This window comes from Mesoplodon mirus (genome assembly GCF_964341445.2).
Source record: "Mesoplodon mirus genome assembly, chromosome: 15".
NCBI lineage: Eukaryota > Metazoa > Chordata > Mammalia > Artiodactyla > Ziphiidae > Mesoplodon > Mesoplodon mirus.
In genome coordinates this window covers 69,279,188-69,307,143 of record NC_138991.1, presented here as the reverse complement: position 1 = coordinate 69,307,143, position 27,956 = coordinate 69,279,188, and the positions used below count along the sequence as shown (strand labels likewise).

Sequence of the window (27,956 nt, the reverse complement as noted above, 5' to 3'; positions counted from 1 at the left end):
GTGGTTGTGTGTGTGCATGTGTGTGCAGGACGGTGTGTACATAAGTCTCCGCACAGATGACAGCAACTAGTGTGAAACTCACATTCCCCATGACGGTGACTAACAAGGCCGATGCCTTCAGAGTGACAGCAAACTCTTTTAAGTGGTGGGGATACGCAATAAGAAGGGAAATGAGGGCTTCCCTGGTGGCGCAGTGGTTGAGAGTCCGCCTGCTGATGCAGGGGACACGGGTTCGTGCCCCGGTCTGGGAAGATCCCACATGCCGCGGAGTGGCTGGGCCCGTGAGCCATGGCCGCTGAGCCTGCGTGTCTGAAGCCTGTGCTCCGCAACGGGAGAGGCCACAACAGTGAGAGGCCTGCGTACCGCAAAAAAAAAAAAAAAAAAAAAAGAAGGGAAATGAATGAGAACGTCAGCTCATTTGATCCCTTCACTACGGAATGAGAATCACAGGCTTAGCATTAGAAGCAATGTCAGTGCTCCCAGAAGCAAGAACCCTTCCACGGAGCCCCTCTAGAGAGCAGGTTCCTGCCACGGTTCAAGCCCTGGCACAGAAGCTCATGCATGGAAGACACCCGACTAAAAAAGCTAGAGAGTTCTGCCGTTACTGAGTGTGGATTCCTTCACTGCAACACTCACTAACAGGGCCCCCGAGCTACACTCTATGACTATGTTCGGTAAATCTGGCAGCCCTGCAAATATTTAAGGATAGCTTTTGTGCCCTTCTCAGGTTAAACTTTCCCAGGACCCTCATCATTCTGAAAACGGTGTCACTTCAGAGCTTCTGCCCAGTCTCCTGTGCTGGACCCTGATTTCCCCGTGGCCTCTCCCTACCATATCCCTTGGGAGATGGCTATAAAGCAGAATCACACAGAAACACCCATACTGAGGATGAGCACTTCCGAACTGTCCAAAGTTACTACTGTAACCTGCTGGCAGGAAGCAGCTTTAACAAGTCACTTTCAATCCTGACATCACCAGGGTTTAGTTACACTGAAGTAGCCCAGGTCAGGGGCTCAGACGGGTGAAGAAACGGAGCAGGAAGTAAAGAGCTGACAACAACGGCTGATGCCAAAGCCCAGGATCCACCACCACATCTCCTCAACTCCCAGTGGGCAGCCTCGCAAATGTTCCTTCTCTTTGGAATATTCCAGAAGGACTGTGGCCCATACAGACAGGAGAGCCTCAACAGAACTATTACAAAGGAGGAGGTGGCCTCTATTATCTTAAATCAAACGATACATCTGCCTTACTTCACCAAAGGTCAAATCTCCAAATAATCATGGCAAAAGACAGAAACATTTAGTAAAGAGATGAAGGTCAAGAACTTGGAGATCAAAGCAGCTGCAACGACAGACGCAGAGACCATGGAATATGCAAAGCAGAGGTGCACAAGCAGGAACTTGCAGGGACGTGCCGAGGAGGAGGGGTGTGATGGCAGGGCGCAGCACGGCAAGGCTCCCACTAAGAAAATGCTTCGGAAAGCTTTTTTCACATCCCCCAGGTTATTTTATATGCCTACTTCTTTGGCCTATAACAGGCACAAAGCGTTTTTTTAACTGCGAACTACTGATGGATCAATGACAATTTCTTTAAAAAAACCTTCATGGCAAATAGTCCGTATTACTTCTAGGTACATCACACCTCTTCCCACGTGAAGAAAAGAAAGACTTGAAACCCTGGTACTTGACTATCTCCTCTCTTATGAAGAAATTCTGAGATATACAGAGAACAGACTGGAGATTACTGCTGGAGGGGTAGGGGGTGAGTGATACAGGGGACGGGGGTCAAAGGGTACAAACTTCCGGTTATAAAATCAGTAAGTCCTGGGGATGGAATGTACAGCGTTGTGACTACAGTTAACACTGTGGTACCGCATATCTGAATGTTGCTGAGAGCGTAAACCTTACAAGTTCTCATTACAAGAAAAACAACTGTAACTACATGTGGTGACGGAGATTAACGAGGCTGACTGCTCTGATCATCTTGCAACGTCTACAAACAGTGAACCATTACCTTGTGCACCTGACACGGATGTAATGTTACATGTCAATAGTACCTCAGTGAAAAAGTCCCACGGGAAGACTACATCTGTATTAATTTGGGGACAGTCACTGACTCATACTGAACAGATGAGGAAGAACAGGCAACGAGGTCACTTCCTGGTTCCTCCCCAACAAGCCCTTAGGATTCCAACTGAAACAAATTCAGAGGTCATTAGAGATCCTGCACTCAAAGGTAGATGCAAAAGGGAAGCATTCAAATGGCTTCTTGGATATCTGCAGTTTGGGATCATCTACACTTCTATTAACTCTACTAATAAAAAAATAAATCGGGAATTCTATCAGAGTTTTCTCAAAATGAAGAATAAAAATGCAATAAACGTATCACCAGGGAAAATGTTTAAAAGAAAAGAAAACCTCTGTATTTTGGAGTGAAATATTATCTGATGCAGAATATATACAATAATTGCTCTACTATAAACTCCTTTTTCAAAATCAGAGTTCATTCTAGATACATGGGTTTAAAATTAATCATCAGGCCATGAATCATATTGCCATAAAAGAAACCATTCTCTTCTGCTTATAAACAACAAAACTAACGCATATGCAGATGCATGCCTCAGTACCTCGGTACAATGGTGTATTTACTTGCATAAATATTTAAAGTCAGACCTTTGAATTTATAATGAAGTAGCACACCACTTTACAAAATAAGGTACTAGTAAATGTAGATGTACGACAAATAAGAACTCTGTTCAGAATACTAATTGCTGCTGTTGGTATTCTAAAACTAAAATAAGTAGTGACATTTAGACTTCACCTAAACAAACCTAACATATGTGCAGAAATCTTAACAGGTCTTAATGAAACTTTACTGCTAAAATTTTTAAATGATCGGATGGGCTTTGTAACTGAGGCACAAGCAAGCTTCTTGTCCAGCACTGTTTTTTTTCCTGCTCTTATTACAGTATAATGATACATTCAATTATTACAGGAAAGAAAAGAGGGAAATCAGAAACATCTGTAGTTGGCCATATAATGACTGGTGTTCCCCATGCGGACTGACCTTTTCACACAGACCCAGGTGCTGAAAGGCTCATGGGGGGGTGGGACACTCACACGTGTAAACATGCAACAATTTTGAAGGACTCAGCAGACAGGGTTATTTTCTACCTTCCTTTATGTTAACCTAAGCTCACACCTCATGCTCTCAGGATTGATCCCTTGCTACAGCACGTGGTAGTGGAATGTACTTGCTCTTGCGTGGAGTCCACAACCACCAACCTGAAATGTTCTGGTTACATAAGAAAGTTGAATCTGAGGCCCTCAGGCAGCCACAACCTTACCTGTGACTGGCATCCTTGCTGCCATGCTTTCTTCTGCGCTCTCATCTCCGCAGCCACTGGAAACTTCTAAAAATCGAACACATGAGGATAAAAATGTATTTCAAGGTTATATGGATGGAATAGGGCTTTGTCTGTTTGGTTTTTTTTAACTGCCATTCCTTTTATTTGCATTGTCTCCCCATCTTCTTTTTTTGGTTAGTTTATCTCATCTGAAATGCACTGTTACTAAAAGAAAACCTATTCGAAAGCTAAGGTATCTCTATGCTGCTTTCATGCAAAATAATTTAGCCTTACATCTATCAGACTTGTGTGGGGCTTAACACAAGTGGGCCTCAGGTCCTGTGCACATTATCAACTTCTGACCATATCCTGAGCAACTCACAGCTGTCTTGGAAATGCCATTATAGCGGTTTACTGGCACGTCTTAACAGTAACACTAAAATAATCACAATTTCTAGATACTAAAAATTGCTTATTAAATTTTGGGATCATAAATTCATTGATTCTTAATCATCTGTTTAGACTTTTATAAGGTTCTATTATAATTAAAAAGAATGTTTAATAATTTTGAGTACATTCTATTAGGTGATATCAAAAACTTCAGTTCTTTATGGTATCATTTTAATGGAATCATCTTCATCTTTGTGGGATGATCAAAAGGTATATACTGTCAATTGTTAATTTTGTTAAGATTTCATAACTTACAAAAACATATTTTATTGGAAATTCAGCAGAACTGCAGACCTACGATTAGGTTTCCCAGTCTTGAAACACCTATTTCTGGAAGGTGGTATAAAACAAGTAACATGTCACGCATATTGAATCACAGGTATTCCTTAGAAGCTTTATTTTATGGGCACACCTTGAAAAAGAGGGTGTCACATTGATTCTGAACGCAGTTTTGCTGTGGACAGACCCTTAACAACAGCTACCTTGTTCCCTTGTAGGAACACTGCTGAGCCACAGAGCGGGCTTTCCGTTCTTCATTCCACTGCTGTCATTCAGAGTGGATGGCAAGCTGCAAGACGATTCACTGCTGTGAACAGCCGACCTATCCTTATGCTCTCCTGTGAGGCCTTTTTTCAATAATGCTGTTGCCTACGGTGTATAAAAGAAAGCACCAAGAAATGAAAACAAGCCGTGGTCACATTCCCCTTGGTCTCCAAGACCCAGCCTTCAAATGTTATTTTAGGTTAAGCTTTACTTAGGATTTAATTTGTCCCCTGACATTTAACTGAAATTAAAATGTCTTCAAGATAAAATAACACCTGATTATTTTCCAGCGTAATTTAATTCTTTACAACGACTTACACTCACAAGAAGACATTTTTTGAGGACTGAATCTTATGTAATGCTATGTTTTTCTACTTGGGAAGTATGTATATGAGACGTGACCACCTCTGTTAACCTGGGTGGTTTATCCAAGATCTACTCTTTCATTGCACGAATGCTGTTTTTCAGGCACGTGAGGACAGAGGTGGTTTGGACTAAGAAGGAGATCTGGAAAAATGTGACCTTATGGTATCCCCATTCTTCAAGAAATGACCCCTGAACTTCCCCTCAATGGGAAGATTGTGGAAAAACTTCGGGGCGGAGGAGGACACACTAAAGCAAAAAGAGAGCCGACCTTACTGGACATAACCTTCAATGAAGGATAAAGACACTCTGTACTTTGCCACTAAGCCTGCCGGGGAGCTTGGGGAAACTCAGCTGCCACAGGCCTACCTGCTTTCACAGGGCACTGAACTGTCGACATCGCCAGAAGTGTCCTGGGCAGGGAGGTGGACAGGGATTTTACCACAGCCAATGTGAGAGGCAGAGAAAAAGTGGCACTGAATAGGATAGGTTAATACTCATGCCAGCGCGTTTCCAGGTCAGCACTCCTCCCCCAAGAGATAAAAATATACTGGTGACCAGAGCTGAACAGCCATCAGTGCCGCTGTCCCGTTGCCAGAGCACAAGCCTCTCTCTCCCCCTACTCGGAAGTGGAGGCCTGCCCCAGCGGCGGGAGAGGAATGCTAGGTGGTGGCACCGACCTCCCCCTGGCACCTGACGACAGTAGTAAACACGGGGCAGGGTCCGACCCACTGTGTGGGGAATGGACCTGAGACCCTCAAGTGAAAGGGAAGGGGCAGCTGGGCAGAGGCTCCCTGGTCATCTTCTGTGCAAGAGTGCAACGGTAACAGTGCAAACATCTAGTGAACAAAGGGGAAGATCATACTCCTTCCTTGTCATCAACATGAAAGGATGTGAAGAATCGCCGAGGCCAAACCTTGAAGATTGAGCCTTGTGAGTTTGGCCGAGGCCACTGTCATCAGCCTTGACATCCCTGCAAGGCTCTTGCCTTCGGCCTGTCTTAGGACCAGCTGGCCTCCAGGACCCATGGCTTATCATAGGGGCCGGAGGTGGACTGAAGGGGACTTAAGGAGTTCTAGTCTCCTTGGCCGAAAGACCTGGTGTCAAGTTAGCCTTGCAGCCGAGACCTGTCTGTCCAGTTCTTGTAACCAGGAGCTTTTCCTACATTTGTATAAAGTGGGCCTTGGATTTTAGTCCAATTGGGATAACTCTGTGGAGTGAACTGAACAGGATCCCTGTTTCTGCCGGGGTTCAGGTGTACCATCCTGCCTTGAAGCTCGGGCCAGGGCTGGTTCCCATCACTGGCTGCCATAGTGCCCAGTCCCAGCTGCCCACGTAAACCACGGCACTGCACTTGCTTCTAGAATCTGTCCAGAAGGACAGGAGCTGCCATCTCGCAACCATCAGGATGCTCTCTGGACCATCCTAGCATGTCTCATTTCAAGATCTCTGCCCATCCTGATCTAGTCTGTCTGTTCCCAGAGAGTAAGCTCCTATTCTGTGCACCCAATAATTCTGGATACATAGAAAGCATTTTAGAAGATGAACAAAAAGAATTGGCTTAATCTCTGTAGTTAAAACTATAATTTTCTTAAAATAATCCAAACTTTTGAGAGGCCTCAAGTATGTATTTCTTCCTCATATTATCTTATGCAATAGCTGTAACGAATAATTTCTTGGCGTGACTTCACAATAGCCACTGTCTTAACCCACAGTTTAAGAATAAAGTTGTTAAAGGACTGTTGAGGCTTTCTACACTTTACACTGTAGACTTTGCAGACAAAGGAGATTGTCCTAGATTTTCAATAACTCGGGTTACTTCTCACTAGTCCCTCCTTGATGACACACAATCAACATCACTGTTTTGCACATCCCTTTCATGTCAGAACTTTTTTTGCTTTAGCTGGGTTCCACCTGGGCTTCCAAAGAACACAGACTAAAGTGCTATAATGATACTGCAAACATCCTTCTGACAAGCCCTTGTAAGCTTGCTAAGAATACCACCAGTGGGGTTTCCCTGGTGGTGCAGTGGTTGAGAGTCTGCCTGCCGATGCAGGGGACACGGGTTCGTGCCCCGGTCCGGGAGGATCCCACATGCCGTGGAGCGGCTGGGCCTGTGAGCCATGGCTGCTGAGCCTGCGCATCCGGAGCCTGTGCGTCCAGAGCCTGTGCTCCACTGTTGTGGAGAGGCCACAACAGTGAGAGGCCTGCATACCACAAAAATAAATAAAATAAAATAAAATAAAATAAAAGAATGCCACCAGTACCACCAGCTCTAGACTGAGCCCTCTTTTTTCACCACGGTGAGTAGGTGTGGGGCACACTGCAGGTTTTCATTTGTTTCGTATATTTTATCCCATTTATCTTCACTACTTAATACTCATATCTCTAGGCTTTCTCTTACTAATTCTAGAGGTAACTTCTCAGAGATGAGTATTTTATATCTATGAGCGTTTTTGATGGATGGTCAAATTACAGCATGAGAATGGTTGGTTTGACTCTGCTGGACCATGAAGCCCACAGAGATGGTGGTAGATCTGCCCAGCGGGTCATCCGCAGAGGAATTCACAAGTTAAGTCCCTAACAAGTAGGAAATAATGACAATATGGGACAGAAGCAAAAGTCAGCCTGAGACAAGGAACGGTAGGAAGGTCCATTCAAAGGACCCATCAAAAATAACTTATGTAGAGTCAGGAGAAACATCTATGATACATTCTTAAGATGTACTGTTTGCAGCTCTTTGAAAAGGTGCATTTCTAAGGAAGGCCCCAAACGGAAGGAGTTTGCAGTGTGACCCGCGAAAGAACCAAAGCTAAAAGAGTGAGCAAGCTGCCCTGCACGTCCCACCTGTGACTGAAGGGCTCTGCAAAGTGGGGCTCTCTATCTGAAAAATGCCACCAAAGATGGACCTTCTGACGGTGCTTATGAATGGCCCGTGCTTGGGTTCCAACTTATTTGTTAGGTAGTAAAGGCTCGCTCTCATCTCATACACTGGGAGCCCAGTGGGGGTGGCAGTGGTGGTGGTGGAGACTGCCTCATCGTTCTCAGCAGTCTGCAGCCTAAGTCAACACCAACGAACCAGTCCCTCACTCTTCTAACCTTCCCAGGAGCCAGGAGAAAGCGCTTAGAAACTCAGTGCCAAGGCACACACTATTTACAGGATGACTGAGAGTGATACCTCCATACTTCAGGTCTTATGAAAGAAAAACTGTCCTAAGAGTTACGCTCAGCAGGACACCTAGGATTAATTGGCTCATTTTCTCAAAGTTCTGTCTAAATATGGATCTTGCTAGGTCTAGAACCCTAAGAGTCATCTAGGCTGACTCAATTTACATCTAGAAACTTATCAATTGTGAAATTCACATGCATAAATAGATAAATGAAGATATTAATGGAAAAGGCTTTGTATCCAAACACCATTAAGAAAAATGAAAGGTGAAAATCAAACTGCTCAAAATATTGTAGCAAATAATACAAATTCATATACAAAGAGTTCTTAAAAGTCAGTAAGGAAAAATATTACTAACCTAATAGAAAAATGAGCAAAGAATGTGAACTGGCAAATTACCAATATAAAAGAAGAAATACAGATGGCTAACAAATAGGTGGAGGGAAAAGTGTGACTGCAATTTGACCTCCTTTGCACTTCTCAAAAAAAAAAAGTTGATAGTATCCAGTTTCATAAAAGCTCAGAGAAATGATATTTTCATCCATTCCTGGTAAGTGATGACCCTTCCAGGGTGAGATCTGACAGTGCAGAACAGAAGGCTGAGAGATGCACATACCCTTTGACCTAACAGATCTACATTTAGGAAATCATTCTCAGGAAACCGCATGGGAATCTGTAAAAACTGAACTGCTCAGATATTCTGTGAAACCTTTTTACTAGAGGAAAAATTAAAAACTTAAAATGTTTAACACCAGGAGCCTGGTTAAAGACACAGTGGAAGAGCCACACAGGGGTCTCTGTGCAGCCGTTAGAAAGGATGTAAAACACGTGACGGCATGAAAGGAAGTTCACCTGTGACAAGTGGGGAACACGGAGGCCGTGCACACAAACGGTAAAACCCACGTTTGTCAATATGTTAAATATTAAAGACCATACACCGCAGTGTTAACAGGGTTCTATGTGGACAGTGGGATAACAGGCAATTTTCTTCTTTTTGTTTACCTTAATATTCCAAGTTTGTTTTTTTCCCCTGTTACCTTTTTAAAGAAAACATATGCTAGCTCTAGAAGAATACGGTTTCTGCAATGGGTGCTACAAAAAGAAAATGAACGTGAAAGCACTTAATGAAATGAAATTACCTTCCATATGTAAACCAGTTAATGCAGACACAGAAGAACAAGAGAATGAAATACCACGGATGTTGACAGCATGGATGTTTCCCCTCATACACAGATTAACTGACCCTTCCTCAACAACCTTCCTCCTGCACACCGGAAGTAATTTTTCAGTGTTTAAAGAGAAACACAAGTTATCATTACTTAAGTTTTATCTGAGTTATAGGAGAGGAAGGGGATTTCATCGATGTAGCAATGAAAAGAAAGGGGAAGTATTCATATGAGCCAGTGAACGAGTATTCAAGAGAGAAGAACAGAACACCAGTCCCTCATTTCAGGAGAGGGGCAGGGGTTTCTGTGGCTGTTCCCACCTGCTCTGCAAGTGACGCCGGCAGGCTGGGCTGCTTTGCCTGCAGAGGTCCCCCTGGGTGGAAGCAGGCTTCACTTGGGAGAAAAGCAGTATTAAGGTACTCTGTATTTTAATGAAGCACCCAACTCATTTTTTTTTCACATAATTACAAATTTTCCTGATTTAAAAGCATGCAGCTCAATTATGTAATTGCCTAATAGGTTATGCGGGTGCTGTGGATCTTATCTAGTCTCAGGGGGACATAATCCAAATTTCAGCAGCTTTAATGATGTATTTACTCAGGAGACGGGTTGACTCCAGATGACAGCAAGGGACCCACAGGTAAACATCATTTACATGTGGCTGTTTAATTAGCCATTTACCCAAGAGATCAAAGTAAGTATTTCTGAGCTTCATTAGACTCTTAACCAAGTGATTTCTAGTAGTGCTTTCTTAAATTTTGAAAATCTCCTACTTTTAAGATTTTATTTACAGAGAAACACTGAACCCATACTATTTACTAAATGTATATATTGTTCGAATACAGGAAAACAACTCAAAGACACTTGACTATGCTAATCATTAAACGATTTGTGAATCTAACAGTCCTAGAGCCCAGAAAAGCATTTGGTTCTCACGTCTGTAAGGCTTGCCCCTGCCCACATCATTCTGGTAACGTTAGTCTTTAGGGCCGTGCATTTTTTCAGTCGCAACCTATTTGAGAAACTGACTGCTTGCTTCTATTTTTTTTTTTTTTTTTGCGGTACGCGGGCCTCTCACTGTTGTGGCCTCTCCCGTTGCGGAGCACAGGCTCCAGACGCGCAGGCTCAGCAGCCATGGCTCACGGGCCCAGCCGCTCCGCAGCATGTGGGATCTTCCCGGACCGGGGCACGAACCCGTGTCCCCTGCATCGGCAGGCGGACTCTCAACCATTGCGCCACCAGGGAAGTCCTTGTTTCTATTTTTAAGGAAGGATTTTTTTTTTTTGGCCGTGCCACAGCATGCGGGATCTTAGTTCCCCAACCAGGGATTGAACCCGTGCCCCCTTCAGTTGGAAGCACGGAGTCTTAACCACTGGACTGCCAGGGAAGTCCCTTAAGGATGGATTTTGTCATTCATTTATTAGTAATTTTTAGGGTGTCACTAAGATGATTTGAAAAGGAACAAGAAACCTACTAGGGGAGGAAGAATATCATTTGACTCATAAACTATTAATTGGGCAGCCCCCTTCCCATTAATGATGGAGCTATTATTTGAAAAATTAGGAGTGAACTGGTTGTCTGGAACTTGGGATATGTTTTCCTGATACAAACAACACCTTTAGAAAAAAAAAAAAAAGACGATGAGATGGCAAATGGCAGGAGACCAATACTTATTTCACCCTTGACATGGCTGAGATGTGGGGTAGCTGCAGTGAACAAGAATGGAAAACGATGTCGTTACAAAACAGTACTAAATACGATGGATAATGAAACCTGAAAACAAAATCCTTTTTAGGATCTACATTTATCAATAGATATGGAACGGATCTAAAAAGCACAGGTTCTGTTCCTCCTAAAGAATACTGTTCTTTCTTTAAGAACCTTCACACAAATGGCACCATACCTCAAACAAAACAAAACAAAACTAAGGGTTATTTACTGAGTCACACGCAACGCAGTAAAAGAAAATGTGTGCAGGAAGGATGCACACAAGGTTACCTTTGAAAAGGGCAGGAACTGTGAGGGGCGCCCAGGGGCTTATCTATACCTGCAATAATTTACTCCAGGAGGGAAGTGGGGAAGGAGGAGGTGAGGAGGGAGAGCAGAGAAAGGGCAGGGGGAGGGAAGGAGGAGGAGGGCGAGGGAGTCCGGAACAACACGGTGCCGGGGTAACACAGGTGCAAATGTGGGTCAGTGGCGTCACTGTATCACTCCACGTACGTGTGTTTGAAATGCTTTTAAAAAAAAAGTCCTTTTACTCTCTTTTAATTAAGGGGGCAGGGAAGGGGGGCTTGGGAAGGCTGGAGGGTGATGCAGAGGCTCTGGACTGCACAAGCTATGGCTTTGGGACAGAGGGGAAAGGTTTGCCTCCAGAGGGGGCACATGAGGAATCCTGAACATTGTGCATAATAAAAATAAAAACTTTAAAAGGATCAAAAAGCCTGAGAACCCTATATTATGTATAAGGATGAAAAAACATACTTGGAGGGAATTCCCTGGCAGTCCAGTGCTTGGGACTCTGCACTCTCACTGCCGAGGGCCTGGGTTCAGTCCCTGGTTGGGGAACTAAAATCCCACAAGCCACGCAGCACGGCCAAGAAAAGAAAAAAGAAAAAAAGAAAAAACACACTTGGAAACAAGACAAACTCCCAAGACATTAAGCTCAGGAGAAGAAAGGCCATGTCTCTGGGGCGGCCACTCTGGACCTGTTCTTCCACACACCCCCACCCCCACCCCCCACGTCTCCCCAGGAACGGGTTCCATCAGCTCGTGTCCAGCATCTCACGCTCTCCCTGGTGCCAGGTCGTCAGTCAGCCCCCAACTGTCCTGGCTGAGCCACGACAGGGTTGGCCATCCCCCTCCCATCCACGCAGGCTAAATTCCCTGAGGCCCTGCAGACCCTCCTGCAGCCTGGCTCAAGGGGCTCCGTGGCTTGCCAAACTCTGCTGAACCCGTGAACACCGGCTCCCGAGCTGGGTCAGACCCTGCACGGTGGGCGGTGATCCCTAGAGCTTCTCATCCCCATCCCCAGATGCAGTCCACTCCCCAGCCACAGAGAACAGCTCCGTTTCTTGGAAAAGTGTGGGCCTTCTTGGTCTGTTCTTGGGCTCCTAACAGCCCTTGCCCATCGCCCCGCCCTCTGAGCCTGTCAAAATCCTGCCTGTCTTTTAAGGGTCACCTCACACACCCCTGGGCTCCCTCCCTGTTTCTCCAGATGGCCTGGCTCCCTTTCCTGAGGGTCCATAGCCTCTGCTGTGTTCTTACTGCAGGCATCCCATTATGCCATTCCCCTGAAGGAGGGACCACGTGGGATTTCTCTCTTTCCCTCCAGTGGATCTGGGTTGCTGCCTAATCCACAGAAGTGGATTAATACGTATTTGCGGAGCTGACATAAATGACCATACAGTATTTTTAAAGGATGGAGTGGAGAAAGAAAACCAGAATTCTACAATATGCTCCTAAATTCCCTGGGCAAATGTTGTGGTAGCTATGTTTAATTAGGTTACCTCCAGGACCTGGGTTAACTTTATATAAGGACTTGAGATGCCTACATAAAACACTATGCAAAAGGCCTGAGATCAGACAGTTCAACCAACCAACCAACCAACCAACCACAAAACCTCACTTACAACTTATCATTTTTTTCAAATATGTTAATCATTGTTAAGAACATAAATATTTCCTCAAATGACTAACTTGTACATGTTGAAACTTATTTAAAAAAATAAAAATTACTAACCTTTGTCCTCCGGTCCACGTTTTTGACTGGGAAAACTTCAGACAGCTTCGCGACCACCTCTTCTTGGATAGAATTATCATGTCTTTTCAAGGTGGCAACACACTGACCCGATGGTGTCCTCCATAAACCTGAGGCTGGTGCTTGTTCAAACCTATGAAACAGAAACAGGAGACCCATTAGACGTGTGCCGCGCTGGGTGACTTGTGAACCTCCCACATTGTTAAAGGCCCCCATAATCAAGGTAGTATTAGACAATTTATCCAGAAAAGTCTGGAACCTAATATATTCTGGGCTAAAGGAATTTCCAGAGTGCAGTACTAAAAGGAACCAGGCCCACTTAGAAAAATGTGTTATATTCCAGGTCTGGGGCAGGAAATGCACCAGATGAGTCCGGAGCACCTTGTCGTTCCAGGAAGTAAGGAAGTTCTCAGACTTTTGAGTTGTGTGCAAAGGCCTTGAGGGTTCTCTTGAAGGGGCTTCCACTGGCCAAGGACAGGACAGTTTGAGAACCAAAAGGATAATGACTACCACAGACTGATACACAGCAAATATATAAAAATACATGAGTTCGTTTGAAAAATAAATAAGTAAATAAAATTTTAAAAATAATAAAAACCTTTGGATTCACAGGCCACAACACAGATGAATCTACAGACATTCTGCTAAGTGATATAAGCCAGTCACAGAAAGGCAAATACAGTACGATCCCACTTACATAAGATGCTTAGGGTAGTCAAAATTCACAGAGACAGAGAGTAGTGTGGTGACTGCCAAGGGCTGGGGGAGGGAGAAATAGGGACTAGTTTAGTGGGCACAGAGCTCCAGTTTTGTGAGTTGACAAAGTTCTAGAGATGTGCTGCACACCAATGTGAATGTACTTAACACTACTGAACTGTACACTTAAAATGGTTAAGATGGTAAACTTTATGTTTATGTGTGTTTTTACCACAAAAATATAAACAAACCAACCTTTGGATGCTGCTAGGGCAACAACTCGTTCATTATTCTGGAAACTGGTTAAGTAAAGGGATAGAATCAAGCATTTACCCTGCCTCTGTGGTTGAAAAAAAAATTTCAGAGTTACCAAGTAGTTGATGGGAAAAGTTTTTCCAACTAATAAATGCAGAAGAAAGAACTGAGTTAGAAAAGTCACCATTTTCTAAGTCCAAGTGAATGAAATGCATCTAGGAAAGGATCCTAATTTTGAGAAAATTGCGTGATGGAAGCTTTATATCAGAGGCATCCATCTGCCAACGCTTGAGCCCACGGCCCAGCCTTGGCAGCACACCTGCCGCCTTAGGAGGTGGAGTAAGAAGGACCAGCACTGCCTCGGATGTCATTCTGCCAGAATAACCCACCTGGAATGTAATCCCGGATCCGGGTCCAACCACCAGTTTACAGGGAAATCATTTGGATCCTGATTCAAACACAGCAAATACAGACAGACGTTTTTTGAGAAAGCCAAAGAAAACTGACAAGGACTAGGTAATAAAGAATCTTCTTAAATGGTAAGGTATTTAATCCTTGTACGTTAGAGATATAAGTATTTGTGAGAGAAAAATGTCTGTTTTAAACCACTCAAGAAAAAAGTGTGGGTGAGGGAAGGAGATAAAATAAGACTGGCAAAATGTTGACAACTGTGGATCTGGGTGAGGGTACATGGGATTTCATTATACTCATATCTGCTTTTGTGGATGTTTAAAAATTTCGAAGTACAAGCTAAAAAATAGTGTACTAATATCTGCAACCTACTTGGAAATGCAGAAAAATAACAGATTGGAAGTGATGGATGGATGGATGGGAAATGGAGAGAGACAGATATGGGAGTGTAATAAAATGTCAATGGTAGAATCTGGGTGGTGGGTATGTGGGTGTACAGTTCTTTTTACTTTTCTGTATGTTTGGAAATTTTCATAACAAAATGTGAAAAAAGTTAGTCTAGGTACAATCCAGAACCTTTTAAAATAAATCTTAATTGTTATAACCTTTGCCTGACCTAACCCTAATTTTTCCCAAGACTTGAATAAAGTGGGATGATGCCATCATTGGAATCCTGGAACTTATTTAAACACTTCCCCAAATGATTCCAAGGTTCCAGGCTGGTTTGGCAGAAAGCCCCTTCAGCAACTTGCCTCTCCTGGTGATGTCTAGATCCCACTGATGTCATAAAGCCCCCAGTTCCTCTGTTCTGTTCTGTTCTATGTGAATGAAGCAACCTTTGCATCTGTACTTGGGTTTGCAATAGATTTATTTCCCTCCTAGGAAAATGCACTCACAGGCCATCGGCAAACCCTAGTCCAGTCAGCAGGTATACTTCTCATAACGAGTAAATCAATTGTGTTTTTAGCCTGAAAGAATGTTTAGTTAGGATGAATTAAATTTGAAAACAAGTTTAATGAGGATGAGTTAAACTAGTTAAGTTAGTTGGGATGGATTGAATTATCAGAGACCAGTCTCTCTGGTGACTGATGCACATGATTTCTGCAGAAGCAAAGCCAAGGCAAGACTCGGGTTACTAACACCTCTGCCAACTGTTACCATCCTTTGGGTCCTGGAGTGAAAGAAGTAGCTAAGGTTTCCTATAATTATTATACCTGCTTCACAAAAGGACGAAACCTACGGGGTCAAAAAGCAAAGAAGCTCCTGGAGCAGGTCGAGCACTAGAACCTGTGACTTCTGAACAGCTAAACCAACACTCGGCAACAAGGAGGGCTTGGGCCATGGCTGGCCTTGTGTGGAGTCCCGCCCCTGGTTCTACACAGACATACAGAATCAGAGCATCTACACAATGGTACAAAGGACTTAAAGAAGTTTTTTCCCCTTTTGTCCACTTCACTTCGGAAACTTTACAGTATCAATATCACACGGAAAAAACAAAGTGTGATGTCAGGTAAATTATATACTCCTCTAATTAAAGATAAGTAAAGCAATAGACTCTAAATAGTCTATAATTAATTTCATATACTTGGAATGGTTTCCAATGAGAAAACTGCAATTTAAGCAAATGTACCAGCATTTCCTAACTACAAATGATTTACAACAGATTGGTAATTTGACAAAAGTTTTAAATGCAGACAAAGTAATAAGTACCTTGAATTTTATTCTGAACATAAGCAGAATAAAATAAAGAGATTTCTACATACTATGCTCCAAACACTATAAAGCTGACTCAATTGTTCAGCATTAGCTTGAGAGTACAGTTGGGTGACTCCATCTGAAAGTAGCCACTGACAGAGACAATTAATTGCACCTGGACAAACATAAGCTCATGGGTGGTCTCGTTACGGTTTTCATATAAGATAAAGTGATTAAGTAATCACTTTTGTGTTAAAATATATTCTCCAGGAGGCAATATGAACAAATTTTTAAAATCAACTTCCCCAAGTGACATGAATCACATTTTAAAAACTCATAATTGTCTAAAATAATGACTTGGTCCTCCACCTAATAATAGTAAACCTTTCATATGAAGGGCTTTCAATATTTAATCATTGATATAACAAAAATTAATAATAACGATGATAGGAATGGTTTTGTTCTTTTTTAAGATGCTTCACCTTGTGATAGAGAATTCAGAAATCTTCACACTATCTTTCAGAGTATGCTATGGGGCAGGTGTCCCATTTTCCAGATGGGATTAAAGCAAAGAGACAGATGTCGCCTGCCGAGGTTTGGCCAGGGGCTCAAGCAGGGCCACGACCACACCAAACATGGCTCTATTCACAGGCCTGCAGGAGTCCATAAGCTGTTAGAGCCTTCCCATTCTGCCCGGCTTAGAATTCCGTGACATCAATGTCATTAACAATTAAGGAACAAAAGTATCATTCTCTCCAAGTCTGTGTTTCTGGAATGACCAGCTGACTGTTTCAGTCCAAGGGATATCACAAGGCAGAAGGGAATACTTCACTTCGGGGAATACCTAGCAACAGCTCCTGGGTGCTAAGGGGCACAGGAGGTGGGCGCGCACAGAGGGCAGGGGGAGTGTGACACTGGGATTAAAGCCTGTGAGACCATTGTAAATAGTGCTGCAATGAACACTGGGGTGCATGTGTCTTTTTGAATTATGGTTTTCTCTGGGTATATGCCCAATAGTGGGATTGCTGGGTCATATGGTAGTTCTATTTTTAGTTTTTTAAGGAACCTCCTACGGTTCTCCATGGTGGCTGTATCAATTTACATTCCCACCAACAGTACAAGAGGGTTCCCTTTTCTCCACACCCTCTCCAGCATTTATTATTTGTAGATTTTTTGATGATGGCTATTCTGACCAGTGTGAGGTGATACCTCGTAGTTTTGACTTGCATTTCTCTAATAATTAATAAAGATGTTGAGCATCTTTTCATATGCCTCTTGGCCATCTGTATGTCTTCTTCGGAGAAACGTCTGTTTAGGTCTTCTGCCCACTTTCTGACTGGGTTGTTTGTTTTTTCGATACTGAGCTGCATGAGCTGTTTGTATATTTTGGAGATTAATCTTTTGTCCATTGGTTCATTTGCAAATATCTCCTCCCACCATTCTGAGGGCTGTCTTTCATCTTGTTTATGGTTTCCTTTGCTGTGCAAAAGGTGTGAAGTTTCATTAGGTCCCATTTGTTTATTTTTGTTTTTATTTCCAATAGTCTAGAAGGTGGGTCAAAAAAGATCTTGCTGTGATTTATGTCAAAGAGTGTTCTCCCTATGTTTTCCTCTAAGAGTTTTACAGTGCCCCATCTTACATTTAGGTCTTTAATCCATTTTGATGGATAAAGAAGATGTGGTATATATATACAATGGAATATTACTCAGCCATAAAAAGGAATGAAATGGGGTCATTTGTAGAGATGTGGATGGACCTAGAGACTGTCATACAGAGTACAGTAAGTCAGAAGGAGAAAAACAAATATCACATATTAACGCATATATGTGAAATCTAGAAAAATGGTACAGATGAACCAGTGCACAAGGCAGAAATAGAAACACAGATGTAGAGAACAAACGTATGGACACCAACGGGGGAAGGGGAGGTGGGATGAACTGGGAGGTTGGGATTAACATATATACACTAATGTGTATGGAATGGACAGCTAATGAGGGCCTGCTGTATGGCACAGGGAATGCTGCTTCACTTTGCTGTGCAGTAGAAACTAATACAACATTGTAAAACAACTATACCCCAATTAAAAAATAACAAAATAAAATATAAGGAGCATAAAAAAAATAAAGAAATAAAGCCTGTGAGAAAGGACTGGCAGCTAAGACCTGACTGCTTGTCTCTCAAAGGTCAGGTAGACACGTGGGCCTTTTTCCGAGGATAGAGAGGGAACCAGTGACAATCAGTGTGCACTGAACAGCTTCCTCAGTCACGGGGTAATTCTAATTGTAACAGAACACAACAGGGACATTATAATGGAACCATTCCTGACTTCTTTATCTGGCTTTAAAAAATGACTGTGGCAAAGAAACAGTTCCGAAGGACCCAGATATTAATTTTAAAATTTGTGTTGGTCATAAAGAAGGATCATTTCTTCTGGAAGGCTGATTTATACATAACTGTAGATCAACAGTCATGTAAAAATGCAACTTCTCATAATGGAAACCAATGCTCTATTTATGCATGTTGAGAAACTATAACAAACATTGGTGTAGTTGATGGAGATATCATATCTTATCACCCACAGTCACAGTTTGGCAGCCCAGGTTAAGAGAGTCACACGATGAATCATTTAGTCTAACAACTCAGTTTGCAAAGAGAATTATAAATGCATATATGCTTTTTATGCGACATACCACAACTGTGGTTTATGCCAAATAGTATATCAACAGACACACAAGGCAGTGAGAAAGAAGCCGGGGTCCAGCTGAAGAGCCTTACAGTACACAATCACCAAACAACCACAGACTCCTCCCCAGCCGGCTTCTTCCACACCCCTGTAAAGGGTATTTTAAGACTGCCTTTTGTCACTTCACATGATAAAGAACATGGCAGAGGATTTTCATGCACTGCCCTTTACTGCTGTTAAGTTGAAAAGCTACTGACCCAGGAAGGTCATGTCTAGCATCCTCTGTAGTCTGGAGATCACAGCATGATGCAGAAGGGAATGTAAACACATTCCGGACTTGTGAACCTCACCTTGTGGTCTGTGGAATGGAGCCCTGAGATTAGCCAAGTTTTCTTGTGACAAGGTCCTTTTAGAGGCCATTACCCTGACTTCTCCTCACGCCCTGATGGGACCCAATACACACTGGATTTACGCTGAATTCTACTCTGAAAATCATGTTATCCTTCCTGTTTATATCATTACATAAAAGTGCCTGTGTGGCATGTGGAAGGGAGAGAAGATGAGGCCGGATGTTAGACAACCAGACCCGAAGCCCCTCTGGCTCTCCTGGCCAGTCAAGGCCCTTTCAGATGGCTGACCACACCTGAGCTGTCATTTGTTCCCTGCTGCAAAACGGTGGGGACCTACTTCATAAACAGGAAATGTAGTTAGTCCCCAGAATAAAAATCGGGGTTAGGACACTGGTAACATTCACGTACCATGAGTCAAGCACCTACCAGGGGCCAGCACTGGACAAACCATTACACATACTACACACCTGTAATTTTGCAAATTCAATTAAGAAGCCCAGATGCCACGAAGCTTCTGAGGCCATGCGTGAGAAGACACCTAGAGTGCCGAGAAGGTGGGTGGAAGGATCGATTTCTATCTGATTTAGGAAGGACGTACAAGAATCATGGTTCGTATGCGCCAACCACCCTGCAAATGATTAACCCCCCCTCGCTCACCCCAGCTTTCTAGCCATTTAAGGCACGTCCTCCGAGCACTGCTCTCGAACTTGAGGAAGCAGAGTTAAACACTCATTCAAACCCTGCATGGCTGGGCCCCACCTCCAGACTCCTGATTCAGTGGATCTGGGGTGGGACCCGAGAACGTGCGTTTCTAATAAGCTCCCAGGGCTTGTCGATGCCGTTGGTACAGGAACATACTTAGGGGTCTGTATCACTAGCATGACCTTGGAAATTTAGGAACCTATCTGGGGTTTGGACCTGCTAAGGACATCCCTCTAGATGGTGGCTTTGCTGGATAACCTGGGCGTTCACCAAGGTATGCTAACATGCCAGACAAAGCCTACCCATCTTCCCTCCCCCCAAGTAAGCCTAAAAATGTTGCTATGGGCAGGGGTTGAGTAGATATATCCAATTAACAATGAAAAACAGACACATTCACAAAGAAGTAGACGGTGAAGCCACAGTTAAATTGATGCTACAAGCGCCCAGCACAGTGCTGATCATGTGGACCAGTGTTTTGAGACCCACCACAGCAGCAACTTGACAACAGTCATACCTGACTTGCTTTTCGTCGCCGCCACCCCCAGGGGAGATTCTGGGGATCTGGTGAAGGACAGCTGCTTCACAGGCGTCAAGGCCTTTTCTCAGAATGTCACTGTGATTACAGAGCCTATAAAATAAAACAGGTGCTGCAGGAGATGTTTATTTAAGCACAGACGGCCAGCTTCTAGAATCTATGGTGGTTCCTCATGGTTTACTGAAATATATCTGTAATATAATCTAGACATAAAAACGCAGCAACTAGACTGTCTCTCGACAGAGATGTAAAACGGGGTGGTTTGAAAAACTTGTTTGTGTGTATGTGGCAGTTTTAAATCCATCAGAGGAAGTCGCTTTTAACCCTTTGAAGACTTTAACGATGTTCAAATCCACAGCTGTGCAATCTCATTCCACATGCCACCTGACTGATAGGAATGCCAGATAATCTTAACAGCAGAAAAGGCTAATTTTACATTGTCAATCATAACAAAGTTAGAGCTCCTCAACTCACATGAAGTTTACTTAAATTGTCACTGTTGAGAAATTGAAAACTGCTGGCTGAAGTACAGGTTACGTCCTCTATTTCTGAATGTAGAAAAATGACTATTATTTCTCCATTCAGATCCCACTGCAACATTTTCTTTATTCTTAGTAAGAACAGGAAGGAGTGGAAAGAGGGATTTAGCCCTCATCATCTATTTGCAGTCCACGGGGGGACTGGTGGAGCGTTAACAATTTGGCCACTGTTTTAGGTTAGGTCGGTCATAGGGCCACAACAGCCTCCAAAGAGATTGGCTAGTAACTTCCTTTAAAAAAAAAAATGTCTGTTTGCATGATTCTAAAAAGCTATGGGAGAAGATATCAAAGACAAAACAGTATTTCTCCTTTAAAGGAACTGATCACATGTGTACTTGGGAAGATTCAATACATACCCCCAAAGGAAAATGAAGCAACTTATAAACCAATGTTCATTAGCAAAGTACTACTAATTTGTAGTTAGTGCAAAGGTTGGTTAAGTTACTAGATCTATTCAATGGCCATGCGCCCGATGATGCAAGGATGAAAAAGACCTGCTCCTCCTGTACACTGGAGGTACAGACCCACCCCCACTCTGGAGCAGGTTTCCACCCTGGGCAGGAAATAGAAATGGGCTCCCAGATTCAAGCCCTGTTCTCGACTCCAGACCACCCTGTCGGTACTCCAGCTCCTTGCCAAGTCCCGAGCTCCTGTCTAAAAGCTAAGCCTGGAGTCTCCATCCCTATGGGCCAGACCCTGTTGGGTCCTTCACTCCTGAGCTCTGCTGCCCCACACGTCCTGGACTCCTGGCCAGTGGGACTGACAGCACCTATGGATACCTGCTTTTCCTAAGGCAAAATCTGGGTCCTGATTCTCGATGGAAGGCTTTATCTTGTCGCCAACCAATTCACAGAATGAGATTGAGGCAGGAGATAGATGGGCTCCCCCCCACCCAGGGTAAACAGCTGGAGTTCGTTCCCTGTGGACCGATACTCCAAGATGAAAATAGCAGGACAATCGAGAGAAGAGCCTGGGCCCTGCCCAGACAAAAGACCACATATTTCTTATTCTCGAAGTCAAAGAGACCTGCCCAACTAGAAAGCTCCTTGGAGGTCAAAAGGGGAGTGATGCCAACCTACCCACAGGCCTCTTCGCTGGCATCCATCTTGGCTGAGAGATGCGCATGCACATGGCAGGACTCTGAGATATACCAAATATGGACTCAGAATCAGGCAACTCAAAATGACTGGCCAAAAGAAACCTGGAAGAAATGCCCCATATAAGTGATTCAAACTACCACAAGGGCATGACTCTCTCTCTGAGAGTCCACACGTACTGAACCCTTTTTCCTCCTAATAAACACTTTACTTGTTTCACTACCTTCTGTCTTTGTGGGAATTCTTTTCTGCAAAGCTGAAGGGCCAGGGCCTTGTCACTGACCACTGGTCTAGTGGCTAGGATTCAGCACTCTCACTGCTGTGACCCGACCTCAATCTCTGGCTGGGAACCAAAACCCTGTTCAAGCCGCTGCAGGCTGAGGCCACCGGAGATCAAGACCTGCCCTTAAGAAGAGGAAGATAAGCCAATTTCAGAGCAGTAAAGGAGCGCACAAGGGGAAGACAATCAGGAAGTGGGAGGAAGACCTTCTGCTTGGGCAGGATGCAGATGGAGGAGAGATGACAGCTGAAGCCAAGGAGCCACAAGGCAAAGGTGACGGGAAATGCCAGGGTGAGAGAGGTGTGGGGACCAGCAAGGAGATGAGTCTGGCCAGGTGGCGGCTGCAGTTGGTGGTGACGGGATAGTAAAGGGAAATAAAATTCGGTATAAAACTCTGGCAAGGCAACGGAGATAAACCTTGTGGATTCTGGAGCCATGGCTGGTTTCCTGGCAGCTGTGCCTGGATAGGGTTGGTGAGGGACAGACTGGCCAGGGGACTGACCCTGTGCTCTGGGTGGCCGGGGAGGAGCGTGCAGGTGTGAGTGCAGTGGGGGAGGACCCAAGCACCCATGGCTGGTGGGCCGAGGATGCTAAAAGCTGGGGCACATGCCAACCTCAAAGGGCCAGTCACCCTAGGCTCCCACTGAGGAATGTGTGTCTCAGTGAGGCTACATCTTTCCAGTTTTCGAGAAGCTAGAAATTCACAATTACTAGTTTTATTTTTATATGCCATCTCCCAAATTTTAAAATGGGGCAACTATTCAAAAGAAAGTTAAATACTGTGCTTGACAAACAGGGCCCTCTGCGGGCTTGGGGTCTCCAGCTTACGATGCCTCTAGACACACTTCCCGACCAGGTGGTAAACCCTGAGCAAGGGCTGTGGCTTCCGCACCTCCTCCCAAACCCAAGTACAGCAGGGAACTTGGCAGACACTGGTTAATGCCACTGTGCTAAGGAGGGGTGGGGGCAGCCTCCCTCCAGGGATGAGCATTTTCTCTCTGCCATTCTCAGGAAAGATGAGAAGAGAAAGCTGATGAGCGGTTTGATTATTGTCATAAACGCCCTACAGACAATGCTCCCTGATGCCAGCATCCGTGCCCACCCCCCAACCCCTGACACCACCACGGTGGGGCCAGTGCTCCACCACACGCCAAACGCCTGCGTTCTTTCCTAGTCTGATTGGTCCAAACATCAGGCCTGCTTAGACCAGCTCCCCCCACATCTGTCTGGGAGCTTCTCCCACTGCCTCCTTCGCAGGGATCTTTCTCATCCCTGAATTCCTCTAGCACAACGCAGACAGAATCCTACTCTGTACTGCTCTCCAGTTATGCCCTGTCTGCCGAGTCTTCTCAACATGACCAGAGGCCTGTTGAGAACAGCAACTGGACTTGTGATTTCACAAGATGCTGAAGACACACTTAAAGACACTGTGTGTTGAATGACAGGCCAAGATTTAAACACAGATTAGGGAATTCATGACACGCCTGTCGTCACAGCCTGTTTTTACATGTTGGTGTCACAACAGTCTGGGGCTTCCAGGGCTCGGCAACGAGTGATCAACAAGACAGTGATCAATTAGACGGCCGCAAGCACTGTCCCCGTGGAGCTACGGCCAATGCCAGATTAACTCCGAACCTTGACAAGTTGGTCTGTGTTGAGATTTCTAACAGTTATCTCCCCATGGGATAGACTTTAGTTTGCAAAATATCCATCAATCCTTTGCTGAAAATAACTCTTAAATAATTCACACAGTGTACTGAGCTAAAGATTAAAGACTATGTGTTATGAAAATACTATTTTAGAATTCAAGACCCCAATTTGTTTCATGTCTTCTATTTGCATTCCTACCAAAATACTTCAGCTGGAAGGGCAATGGCCTGACAGCCCATGTCCAGTCTTCCCTGGGGAATATGTGGCCTGGCACCAAGGCACTGGGCCCTACCATCTGGTTGTTTTCTGTGAAGTCTGGCAAGTGGACAAACCTGCTGGATGACAAGCAATTGCTAGAAACACAAACGGCACTTTAAAATATTTTATTTTATCGAATAATAGTTAAGTATACAATAGATAAAATTAGTTTTGGCTAAATTTAAAGTAATTACTTTTTTAAAATTTTATTTATTTATTTATTTTTGGCTGTGTTGGGTCTTCGTTGCTGTACGCAGGCTTTCTCTAGTTGCGGTGAGCAGGGGCTACTCTTCGTTGTCGTGCGTGGGCTTCCCATTGCAGTGGCTTCTCTTGTTGTGGAGCACGGGCTCTAGGGCGCACAGGCTTCAGTAGTTGTGGCACAGGGGATCAGTAGTTGTGGCTCGCGAGCTCTAGAGCGCAGGCTCAGTAGTTGCGGCGCACGGGCTTAGTTGCTCCGCGGTATGTGGGATCTTCCTGGACCAAGGCTCGAACCCGTGTTCCCGGCATTGGCAGGTGGATTCTTAACCACTGCGCCACCAGGGAAGTCCATAAAGTAAGTACTTTCTAAGTTTTTGGCTAAATTTAAAGTAATTACTTTCTAAGAAAGCTTCATTTTTCAGTCACACAGAATTTAGGACATAATTTACAAGAAAGCAATTCCACATCAGGCTAATGTGAGCACTCAAATTAAGGTAGAATTTTTTGTTTAAAGTAAGGGAGAAAAGGTGTTATGCTTTTTCTTTCAGTATCACAAGCTGAGAATGACTTCTTAGCAAACAGAAAATAAACTTTTCCTTAACTGTAGCAGATGACTTTCACACATGCCCGTGGGTCTTATCTTTGGGGGACTCAGCACAGATGCGCTTCAGCTGCAGTGATGCGAGCTTGACTTTCAGGCTTCCTTTTCTCCAGAAGACAGCAGTCAGCATGGTGTGGTCCCCGACTCCAGGTAGCGACAAGTTTGCTTACCTTATTTACATATTATAGTGTTACTTGTTAAAAGTTTTATGAATTACGTTTACTGTCTTCTTAACGAAATTGAAGAATCAGAAAGGAGATGGTTACATCCACAACAAAGTTTTAGGGAGGAAACTGTATTTCAGAACAAGCAACAACAAACAGGCATCACTCGCAGAGGTGGCCGTGGATGGTGAGCCTGTCACTGAGGAATAACCCACACGTGAGGGTGGGAAGGGGACAACCCAGATGGACTGTCTGCATCCGATTCCGGAGCTCGCAGAAACCCCGCCTGGAAACTCACGGCTTTAGTCCTACCTTCCTTTTGAAACATAAGTGGCTTTGATCTTTTCACTAAGAACACATGGTCTGGATAGTAAAGATGATTTTAAAACTATCATTTTATCAGATCCCAGGCCTGGTTTTCTGCATTTGATTCCCACGGAAATTTGTTGATTACAATGAACATTTAAAAATCCTCCTAAGATCCATGAGGTTCTTAAACAGAAGTAACAGAATGCATTCACGTACCTAATGCTCAAAGCCCACAACTGCTGCAAAATATTAACTAATGAACCAAAGCCGACTGTTGTCAGTCAAAACCCGAGCCGCTAATTCAATTTGTGTAGCTTACTGGTCCTCCTGAAGCAATTTAGCACCTTTGCCAATAAGAGAAAACCTCTAGTGACACCCCACCCACAGGTACACAAACACAACCCAGAAGCAGAGAGGCCCGAAGAAGCCCTACCTCCATAAAGATGCAAATTAAGATTTAAACAGGGTAGCAATCGGCCAGCGCTAATCCTTTTACCGAGGTGTAAATGGCTATTGAGAACTGAATTCTGGGCTGCCAGCTTTTGTTGGGTAGTCTTACAGACACATTTCACCCAGCAGCCACGCCAAGCCACCAACTCTGAGGACGACTGATAAACAGTTTCATCAGGCCAGCGTAATTTGTTTGCTTTGCTATCAAACTTCCTGACCATCAATCCAAACGCGTCAACGTAACCAGCATGAAGAATTAGCACCCTGGGAACAGGAACTGGGAGCAAGGATCCCAAGCCTGACGCCCGGTGGCCGGAACAGCTGTAGGTGCGGCCGAGGCAGGGTCTGGACGTGGGGTTTTGTTGGCCACACAAAACGGTTGTAGAAAGGACAAACATGTACATAGTTAAACAGTATTTTTCTTTTCATGGGCTGTCTTAGGAAACCTATGTTTTGGTGGCTACCTCGGCCCCCATTGTGCAACCCCCTGGGTGGTCCCTTCCGGGGGGGCCACTCGAAGGGAGCACAAAGCCGGAGGGAGGGGAGGAGGGGGCGGCAGCACAAAGGCCAGCGGCGGGGGTGGGGGTCTGCAGCGGCCGCGGGCCAGGGGTCACGAACAAGACTCCTCTCTTCACCGGGGAAACAAGGGCTCCTTCTCTTCACCTGGAGGCCGTGTGAGGGCGCTGACAGCTGGGATCGCGGGGCTTGCCGTGTGGGGCACCCGGGCCTGCCAGCGTGCTCTTTATTTAAAGCAGCAGAGGCTGCACGAGCAAAACCCCTGCCTTTTCCCCCTCGCTGGCCTCCAAACAGATCTCCTTATCCTGCCCCACTTCAATTCTCAGAACTACTCCCTCTCCCTGACCACCGGATTTAAAGGTCCTTAATGAGGCGCTGGAAGGCCCCCTTTCTAACTGGTGATCCCCTCCAGCCTTCACAAGAGAGAACCCGCCTGAACCCAGAACGAGTTCTTAGTAGCCAAGAATCTCTGTGGGTCCCAAACGTAACACCCAGGTTGATAAAAATCCACCCTGCTGGGAGGATGAAGGCTGGAAACATTTGCTCCTTGGGTTTCTGTTAAATCCCTGACATGTCACCAGAGGGGTGTCGTCATTAGGGTGCTGGCTGTGCTCTCCAATCTGAGGTGCATACAACCGATTTATGGAGCCAGTTACCTACAGTGACCTGGCTTTAAATCTCCGCTGCCAAAATGAACATGCAGGGTAAATGACTTATTATCAGACAACCTGATGCCTTTCAAAAATTTAATACAATCAGGCCGTGTATTTTGGAAAAGTTTAAAAAATACTATGAACATAGTAAAAAAAATTTTTTTTATTAGACATCATCATTGGTTCTATAATTAAAAGTGAGAAGGTGCTTTTGGTAAAGGGGTATCTTTTACTGTCAGGGTAGAACCATCTTTGCTGGGGCTTAATGACTGATGGGGGACCCTAAAACCAAACATCAGACTTTCGCCGTGCTGGTACACGTCTGTCTCCACACGTGTACGTGCGTGTGCGTGTGTGTGTGTGCGCGCGCGCATGCGCAGGGGTGCGTCTGTAGGAGAAGAGACCAGGAGGGTCTCCAGCTCAGGCTGGGCCAGCGTGGCTTCACCACCGGAGGGAGACCAGAAGGCATGATGGGTGGTGGATGGGTCGCTGAGGCTCAGGCAACGTTCAGACCCTGAAATAAGTTAGTGTTTATGTCGCTTCTCACCTAGAAGGGACATATGAGACTCCTTCAAGGCCAATTAAGTCTGATGAATGGGAGTGGGGTCCATGGCAGTCACTGACTCAGTGTTCTGGGTCCACCTCAATGATGCCACTGAAATGGCAGTAGCAGCACCCAGGGAGGGACCTGCAGGAAAGAGACTGAACACTTGGCTATTAACGCTTGCCCTCTGCTGTAGGAGTCAGTAGAAATCAAACACAGGACTGCAGGAAAAGACTGTGCCCACTTGCTGCTGGGCCCTTCAGAGAGGCAATACTGTATTACTATGAAGAAGTTGAATCACTTTATTATTCAAATGCTCACTCACCCAAGAAGCTGCTTAAGTGACGCCAAAGACAAAAAGAAGAAACAAGAAACAAGAAAGTGGATGATACCAAATCATCATTGTGAATGAACAAATGGATTAACTGTGGAGGAGAGGCAGGCAGGATGCAAGCAGGGAAACAATCCAAGTTAACTGGCCCTCCTGGGTAGACGCTGGGAACCAGGTGAAAAGGCTTCTCTAGTCAGTGTCGGGGTGCAGGGGATGTCAGACAAGCACATCCCTAATTCCAGGTA

The 27,956-nt window shown here is 44.6% G+C and overlaps 1 protein-coding gene across 4 annotated transcripts in view; it reads right to left on the bottom strand.

Annotated features, from left to right (window-relative positions):
* The window catches only part of KIZ (kizuna centrosomal protein), a 112,976-nt gene that overhangs the window by 24,927 nt on the left and 60,093 nt on the right, over positions 1 to 27,956 (bottom strand). For 3 of the 4 annotated variants that reach the window (XM_082645290.1, XM_082645291.1, XM_082645293.1), the window contains 4 exons: positions 20,101 to 20,214; positions 12,777 to 12,927; positions 4,279 to 4,444; positions 3,347 to 3,412 (listed from right to left, as the gene is read on the bottom strand). In XM_082645290.1, coding sequence (XP_082501416.1) covers positions 3,347 to 3,412; positions 4,279 to 4,444; positions 12,777 to 12,927; positions 20,101 to 20,214 — 497 coding nt within the window. The remainder of the gene's footprint in view (positions 1 to 3,346; positions 3,413 to 4,278; positions 4,445 to 12,776; positions 12,928 to 20,100; positions 20,215 to 27,956) is intronic. The other variant, XM_082645292.1, reaches the window with a different exon arrangement.